Below are 8,937 nucleotides of genomic sequence, written 5' to 3' on the forward strand. Positions count from 1 at the left end.
CTAACATTTTTGTGTGTGTATGCACTTGGAAAAGGAAGCCGATATCATTTAATAATATTCTAAATGATGATGCTTAGGGTCATAGGGGCTGTTATGGTACAAAAAGGGAGAGACGTTAATTATTATTAAATCATGTCCGGTGCTGATGTAGATTAAACCGACGATCTTCACACTAAACTAAACTGTACATCCTGTCCCGTCCCCGGGATTCTGAATCCAGAGATGATACACTGTGTGTGGCCTCTCCGGCAACAGCCATGTTGTGGAGGTTTCCATAACCCAGAAGACTGATGAGATGCCATGGGAAAACTACAACGATACATTATGTTGATTTTTGGGTACTTTATTAAAAAGTCTGTTAACGTCTAATTTAACTTCTGAAATAGGCCTTCATCCCTCATTGAATCCCCTCATCAAGATAATGAGCAAAATTGTCACACACACACACACACACACACACACACACACACACACACATATACATGCACAAACACACACACATACATGCACAAACACACACACACACACACACACACACACACACACACACATACACACACTCACACACACACTCACACACACACATTATGTGTGTATTTTAGGGATCATTAAAAACTTTTGTGAAATTGACATTGCACAAGGAAAATACAAAATGTTCTGTTTCACTCACGAGGAACATTACACACAGGCACACTCACACAGCTAAACATATAATAGGGAATTTTCTAGACGTACATCTCAAAAAGTGGTGAGTCACTAATGCTACAACTCAATTTGACATAGCCTGAAGGGATGGATTCAAATGTGAATGTGTGTGTGTATGTGCGTGTGTGTGTGTGTGTGTGTGTGTGTGTGTGTGTGCGTGTGCGTGTGCGCACATGTGTGTGTGTGTGTGTGTGTGTGTGTGTGTGTGTGTGTGTGTGTGTGTGTGTGTGTGTGCATGTGCGCACATGTGTGTGTGTGTGTGTGTGTATATGAGTGTGTGATTGAGTGGTTACGTGTGTCGTTTCTTTGTGTGAAACTCTAGTTTAATTATCAAATCCACTCTCTCTCGCTCTCCACTCTCACTCTCTCGGCTCTCCTCCACGGGGACTAGGGTACCACAGTCTGAAATAACTCAGGTGACACATTTTACCAGAGTTGACAGGCAAGTGCATTGCTTTATACAGCTCGTGATCTACACATAGTATTGGTATTATTACACATTCCAGGAGGTGAGCATGCCAAGGACTTTGAGCAGGTGATCTCTTTATATGCCATGTGTATGCATATATACTAATTAGGTAATTGTAATTGGCTACAATGCAAATACATATTTCATCAGCGATTGATTAGTTAGTACATGACATTCATGTCAATTAGCTATTCATGTACTCGTAGTAACACTCTGAATGTTATAATACTCCGGCGCAACAGAGGACGCTGTTTCTACTTTCACACGCCTGAAATATCTTTGTTGAGGCCATTCCCACGTGACCGGATATGCTTTTTCAAAACATTGTGCAACTTGTTTGCACCTGCAGCGTTCATCTATCCCTGCAACTTTCCTCGCCATGCATTATTTTATTTTAAACTAGTATTGGCATTGCCAATTTGGCAAGAGAGATAGATTTATAATATTCTGTACGTCCCTCTCAATATATCGTGGCAGCAACATGGCAGGACCTCTGCTGGAGTTTGAGACCGAGATGTTCTTGAGTCTGTTCGGCTCTGATGGGCTGCTGGTGACGGCAGAGGGTATGGGCATAGACCGCATCCTCCTGCAGTTCATGAGGGTCTACTCCGAAGAAGGGAGTCTGGTGCTGTTGCTCAACACGACCCCTCCTGAACAGGTGAGCCCGAACCTCCGAAATGCATTGAAACGCTGTTATGTAGGTGGGTGTAAATGCTGGTTAGTTTAGTGTAACTGGCATGTCTTCAGTTAAGACATACCAGTTTAAATGTGCATCAAATCCTAAACCAGATTTTGATTATGATGGCTTGAACCAATCTACACTGTAAGTCATTGTGATCTCCCTACCCCCTCTCAGTGTGTTATCTTTTAGGAACTTCTATCGTTTACAACTGCTTGACCATCTTACTGATGGCACGTAATACACAATAGTCCAAAATAAATGGTTTGCGTTCATTGTCACTTGCTCTCCCTCTTGCATTGTAGGAGTATTTTACTGAACAGTTACGACTGGAAGGTGTCACCCACCTGCCCAAGACCGTGACCAGCGACATCCAGAGCGTAGAGCGCTATGATGTCTACACCCAGGGAGGGGTGCTGTTCGTCACCAGCAGAATCCTGGTGGTGGATTTCCTAACTGACCGCATCCCTGCTGATCTCATATCAGGTATGATTATATCAGAAATTATAACGGATGTCCTTCTGGTAGTCCTATATTTTTTTTAAAGCATTTGTATTCTATCAATATGTTTTGATAATAAAATCAAATGCAAATGTGGAAATATAATCACACAGAACCAAACCAATTGATTACTTTTAGAATCCATGTTTTATATCACAATCTTTCAAATTCCGTTTTTACAAAATGTCACCCTACCTTTTTGAATTGATTAACTCGATGTAAATGCCTCAGTATGCTCGCCTCCACTGAATTGGCTCATATTTATTGTAATCATCGTATTCGTATAGTAGTCTGTTATTTGATGGATCCAAAGGCATACCTCCCCCTAGTGGACACAGTGCTACACTAACATCTTACCCCTGTGCTGCTGCCCTCCAGGCATCTTAGTGTACCGCGCCCACAAGATCATCGAGTCATGCCAGGAGGCCTTCATCCTGCGTCTGTTCAGGCAGAAGAACAAGACGGGCTTCATCAAGGCCTTCACCGACAAGGCCACCGCCTTCTCCTCGGGATTCTGCCAGGTGGAGCGCGTCATGAGGAACCTCTTCGTCAAGAAGCTCTTCCTCTGGCCCAGGTGGAACCCCAATAGGACACACACGCGCGTGCGCTCGCAAGTCGCACACACAGACTTAAACATGGTTAAACACCGTTTTAAAGCATATGCATTGTAGATAGAAGTTCAGCAGGAAGTTGAGGCCTCATTTCCCCCCCTCCCCTCTGGCTCCGCCCCTCTCCCAGGTTCCAGGCGTCGGTGAACGGGGCGCTGGACCGACACAAGCCCGAGGTGGTGGAGCTCCACGTGGAGCTGACCCCGGCCATGCGCGCCATCCAGACCTCCGTCATGGACATCATGAGCGCCTGCCTGAAGGAGCTGAAGCGCTTCAACCCCAGCCTGGAGGCGGAGGACCTGTCCCTGGAGAACACCCTGGGCAGCGCCTTCGACAAGGTCCGTCGCCAACGTCCGTTTGAATAGTTTACGTTCTCGACTTGTCGATGCAGATTTTTTGAAATACGGCCTAGTTTGAGACGTTTGTTGTTTTTGATATTGTGTATTTATATATACTGCATTTTACTAGGTAGGCATATCTTTTCTGAAAATACGTTTTAAAAACTGTATTTAACAGAACGTTTAGAAGACAATGTCATCTGATTTAGTGCATCTGAAAAACTAAGAATACATTGTTATGTAAAGAGCCTTTATAAAAATGCAAGTCGTCACAGTATTTTGCGCAGCAGACCTCCTACAAACCGTTTTAGAAATGTAGTTGTGTAATCGTCCTTTCACCCCTGCCCCCCCCCAGACCATCCGCCACTACCTGGACCCCCTGTGGCACCAGCTGGGGGGCAAGACCAAGGCCCTGGTGCAGGACCTGAAGGTTCTGCGGGTGCTGCTGCTCTACCTCACTCAGTACGACTGCGTCACATTCCTCAACCTGCTGGAGTCCCTGCGCTCCAGCCAGAAGAACTTTGGCAGCAACTCCGGTGAGAAAGCACTAAAACACAGCAGAGTCGAGTGGTTAACGGGCAGGACCCCCAGCAGAGAGGATCTGGGTCTCCATAGACCTCTGAAGAATAGGTCCCGCCTCAGACGCTCCCGGTTCCCTCGGTCAAATGGGATATAACATGGGGTTTTTGAATGAACGTACATAACAAACTCTGTAGGTGGTGAAGAAGTAAAAGCGTCATGCTTTGAACTACACACTTTTTCCGTCTAGTTTCGACTGGGTTTTTGGATTGTCTGTGCCGTTACAGTAGTAAACGATTATTTATGCTACTTTAACGGCACCGACATTGACATTTGACCGAGGGAACCGGAGCCTCGGAGGCAGGACTTATTCTTCAGAGGTCTATTGTCTCATAAATGACTAAATTGTGTAATTAGTAATAGCAATAATAAACGCATAATGGCCGTGCTTTCAAATCAGATAAATACAATAAAGTAGCATGCAGAAATATGGGAAGAATGTTCTGTTCTCCGAAAAGTGATATGAAACTGTCAACTAAGGGAATATGTCAGGAAATATATGGTCTCCTGACATTTGTGGTTTATACCATGATTGCTCATGTTTATTGCTCATGTTTATACCAAAATTATTTTGAACAATTTACTTCAATTGTTTGTGCCTTGCCATTGCTTATATCCAGTTCTTGGTCTCTCTGTGGTTACCTGCTCATTTGATGGGGTTGCACGCATATTATGGGGATTCAGTACACATATTCAGGTGCACGGTACAGAAACTAGGTCACTCAAGAATGAAGAAGTGGGAGTATGGATTCATGCAGTTTATCATATTGTATTGTAAATAATTGATGTTTAATGCAACATATGCCATATGCACTATGTGGTACCCACAAATGCTATGAAACAGGTTCTTGTAGGTGTAGCAGCATTGTTTCGTCTGTTTTAAAAGTGTGTAAAGATGTGTGGGATGTTTTCTGGAACTGCAGGCTGGCTGTTCCTGGACTCCAGCACCTCCATGTTTGTGAACGCCAGGAGCAGAGTTTACCATTACCCTGAAAATAAGAAGAAAATGAAGATGGGCCTGGAGCCAGAATCCAAGCAACCGACCGTGGCCCCTGGTAACGGACGATAACAGATGACTACTAGTGCTGTGTTCCAAGACCTGACACTGAATACACATTAACAAATGCTTTGTTCATTGCTCATGTCTATTCTTTCTTTGTAAACGGTGTAAACAGAGGGGAGGAGGGAGCTGGTGCTTGAGAAGGCTCCCAAGTGGGCAGCACTGACAGAGGTCCTGGAAGAGATCGAGAAGGAGAACCAGAACGCTGCGCATGACCCAGGTGACCACCGTTTGCGTGTGTGTGTGTGTGTGTGTGCATGCCATTCACACACTATAACAAACAGATCTCCTCTTCCCCCCCCCCCCCCCCCCCCCCCCGGCACCCCAGGCCGCGTGCTGATCTGCGCCAGCGACGACCGCACGTGCGCCCAGCTCCACCAGTACATCAGCCGCGGCTCGGACGCGCTGCTCCACCGGCTGTACGCGCGCACCATCGCCAGGCGGGACACCGGCGCCGCCGCCGCCCTCCAGCTGGAGTCCCACCGCGAGGGGCGAGGCTGGGCCAAGAACCGGCCCCAGGACGGCACCGCCGCCGCCTCCTCCAGGGAAAAGAAGAAGAAGAAGACGGAGGCCGCCAAGCCCAAGAACGGCAGACAGACGTCCAAGAGGAAGAGCCGGCCCTCCCTGACACTGACCCAGATGGCGGGGGCGAAGGGCGGGGACGGAGCGGAACGGATGGGCAGCAGCGGAGACGACGACGACGACGACGACAACGGCGGCGTCAGTGGCGCCGGTGACAACGGGCTCTCGGACGAGGAGGAAGCGCCGCTGAAGCTGGACCTGTCGTCGGACTGCTACTACGGCGTGGTGCGCGAGCCGCTCACGGTCATCCACCCGCTGCGGGGCTGCGCCGACCCCTACAGCCTGACGCGGGTGCTGCGCGAGGTGGAGCCCAGCTTCGTGGTGCTGTACGACGCCGAGCTCAGCTTCGTGCGGCAGCTGGAGATCTACAAGGCTAACCGGCCCGGGAAGCCGCTGCGGTACGTGGGGACGGGGGGGGGAGGGGGTTAACGTCCAGGTGAAGGGGCTTTGGGTTCAAGGGCATCCCGTGCTTTGGATGACAGCGTCTGCCTTATTACTATATAATAATATCCCAACACAAAGTCAATCTCGTTTTGACACGTCTTACGTTTGGCCGTCCAGAGTGTATTTCCTGATCTATGGAGGATCCACGGAGGAACAGAGGTACCTCACCGCGCTCTCCAAGGAGAAGAAAGCCTTCGAACACCTCATCAGGTACGCAGGTCAACAACAAATAACAGGCCTGTTGTGATATGTGGTTGTATTCCAGATGTCGATAGTTGAGGGCTGCTCTCTCATATGATGTCGTGTTTTGAGGGGTCTGTTTTGTGTCGGACCTACAGGGAGAAGGCGACCATGGTGGTGCCGGAAGAGCGTGAGGGTCGAGAAGACACCAATCTGGACCTGGCGAGGAATCTGGAGCCCGCCAACGCTACCACCAACACCCGCAAAGCAGGCACGTCTTCTTCATTGGACTCTCCACATATCCAGTCTCTGTTTAGTTATTGTGGTAGAAGCTTTTATCCAAAGTAGTATACGGTGAATTCAGAACAATGTCAGGAGCAGGGAGGGGTTAGGGCGTCATGCTTAATGATGCCAAAAGGTAGTTTGTGGAAATTGGGCATTCAATCTAGTATATTTTAGCCGGGAGTCAAATCCCTTGCTTTGCTGATTAACACATCCCAAGGCCACGCTGAATGCAATAAATGTAATACGTTATGGTGGAACAATTGATCAAAAAGGTGTCAGGGCATTTGCTTTGTACGACCCTTTCCGTTTCCCCCCCCCCCCCCCGCTCATATCTAAATATATCCTGTTTATTCTGTCGGCGCTCCCCCTCCCTGCAGGGGGCCAGGACCAGCCCAGGGAGCCCTCCCGTGTCATCGTGGACATGCGGGAGTTCCGCAGCGAGCTGCCCTCCCTGCTGCACCGCCGCGGGCTGGACATCGAGCCCGTCACCCTGGAGGTGGGCGACTACATCCTGACGGCGGACACCTGCGTGGAGCGCAAGAGCGTGAGCGACCTGATCGGCTCGCTGCAGAGCGGCCGCCTCTACACGCAGTGCGTGTCCATGACGCGCTACTACGCGCGGCCCGTGCTGCTCATCGAGTTCGACCCGGCCAAGCCCTTCTCCCTGGTGGCGCGCTCCGAGTTCCGCCACGAGCTGTCAGCCAGCGACGTCACATCCAGGCTCACGCTGCTCACGCTGCACTTCCCGCGCCTGCGGCTCCTCTGGTGCCCGTCGCCGCACGCCACGGCGGAGCTCTTCGAGGAGATGAAGCGGGGCCGCGACGAGCCCGACGCCGCCGCCGCGCAGGCCATCACGGCCGAGTCGGACGCCAAGACGGCGGAGCTGTACAACCCGGCGCCGTACGACTTCCTGCTGAAGATGCCGGGCGTCAACGGCAAGAACGTGCGGGCGCTGGTGAGCAAGGCGGACAGCCTGGCGGAGCTGGCGGAGTTCAGCCAGGAGAGGCTAGCGCAGGTCCTGGGGCACGGCGGCAACGCTAAGATGCTCTACGAGTTCCTGCATAACGTAGCCGACGTGCCGGCGCCCGCGCCGAAGGGGAGACGGACGTGAGGGGGGGGGACATGGAGGTGGTGAATTGTTGTTGAAGAAAGACTTACTTCAATGTTTTTATATATGGAATTTCTGAACTGAATTCTATTTGTTTTTGATGTTATTATGAAATTGTTAACTTAAGCCTGTGTGAAATGCTGGTGTTATTTGAAATGTAAATGTAAATGTTATGAATTTTGCGACAAATAATTAAATGTGATATCAGACTGCGTTTTGATACATATAATAAAGTAGTCATATCTAGTCTGCAATAAGTTTGAATTTATAAAGTGAGGAACGCTTCCCTCCGGTGTTGACCAGAGGTAGCGACAAAGGCATTGCATGCAGGTGTGCATAACGAACAGTGGACGCCAGAGAGCACACGGTCTTTTGCTGCTCCCAACAAACTTAGATTTTTGAGTATACCATCCACTCAACACACCGGACAGTCAACTTCGACAGGCCAACTGGAGGTTAGTACAATAAACTCAACAGCATAAAGGCTGTAGCTAGCCCCAAGCCAAAGAAGCTACTGACCTAACTGTGTTCACACCGCACTTCGCCCCACGACACGTTTCAATGCAAAGTGAACGTGGAGACGTATGGAGGTAGATTTGTGTCTTTATTATGCAATCAAACAGAATAGATTTGAGAGCAAAACTATCGATACTGCAATCAAAAAATGTTTTATTGCAAGTAAAATAAATGTGATTAAAAATGTATTAATGGGAATCCAAAAGTTTTGTTTGCAAATCCAAAAGTTTTGTTTGCGAATCCAGAAGTTTTGCTTGCAAATCCAAAAGTTTTGCTTGCTGTTGAGCTGAATCTCGTGGGCGGGACCTACGCCGAAAGATGTAAGACACGTCTCTATTGGCCAGTCTTGATCGGAGTGACAGCTTGCAGTGTTTCCCACAGACCAGGTAGCAATGTGTGGCGGATTTGTTGACGGGGGGAGGGGGAGGGGCGCGCGATTACCGGCTGGCGGAGTTGTTGAGGTATTAGAAAATGCGGATCATTTTCTTTCTCGTGTGTCTCGTTTTTCGCCCGTGCCTAAAACCGCCACTGCTTATAATGCTAAAGCCCAGTTCAGACCAAAGATTCGCGACGCAACTCCTTGCGACGAGACGGGCTGAGACGTTCTAAAAACTGGGCAGTTCACACTGCTGCACCGGGCGGCGATTAGTTTTATTTTGGTTGAGAGTAGGCTAGAGTTGCTGTGTTTCGCCATTCTCCACTACTTCTGCATTGTAGTAATTCGCTGGAGCTTAGTTTGTTTAGATCCCGCTAGTTGCATTGCATTCTTTCGTAGTGGCGACTTCTCTACTGCAAGGGAAGCTCGGCTTCACCTAAAATTTCGAAAATTAAATAGTCAGATATATACTGTTGTGTTAACATTTCATTGATTAAAAATGCGTTA

The 8,937-nt window shown here is 48.8% G+C and overlaps 1 protein-coding gene across 1 annotated transcript; it reads left to right on the top strand.

Annotated features, from left to right (window-relative positions):
* Positions 1-1,515: 1,515 nt before the first annotated feature.
* On the top strand, positions 1,516-7,715 carry ercc4 (excision repair cross-complementation group 4). The gene is made up of 11 exons (XM_084485440.1): positions 1,516-1,832; positions 2,159-2,339; positions 2,733-2,928; positions 3,093-3,300; positions 3,656-3,836; positions 4,803-4,934; positions 5,055-5,159; positions 5,268-5,919; positions 6,083-6,175; positions 6,304-6,416; positions 6,808-7,715. The coding sequence occupies exons 1-11, from the start codon at positions 1,656-1,658 to the stop codon at positions 7,539-7,541; spliced, it is 2,772 nt and encodes a 923-aa protein (XP_084341566.1). The 5' UTR covers positions 1,516-1,655; the 3' UTR covers positions 7,542-7,715.
* The last annotated feature ends 1,222 nt before the right edge of the window (positions 7,716-8,937 follow it).

Source organism: Micromesistius poutassou (assembly GCF_964030765.1).
Source record: "Micromesistius poutassou genome assembly, chromosome: 21".
NCBI classification, from domain to species: domain Eukaryota; kingdom Metazoa; phylum Chordata; class Actinopteri; order Gadiformes; family Gadidae; genus Micromesistius; species Micromesistius poutassou.

Coding starts and splice junctions, on each gene's coding strand:
- ercc4 (XM_084485440.1), top strand. CDS start 1,656: ATGGCAGGACCTCTGCTGGAGTTTGAGACCGAGATGTTCTTGAGTCTG. Junction 2,340..2,732: donor CCCTGCTGATCTCATATCAG/GTATGATTATAT, acceptor GCTGCCCTCCAG/GCATCTTAGTGTACCGCGCC. Junction 2,929..3,092: donor AAGCTCTTCCTCTGGCCCAG/GTGGAACCCCAA, acceptor CCCCTCTCCCAG/GTTCCAGGCGTCGGTGAACG.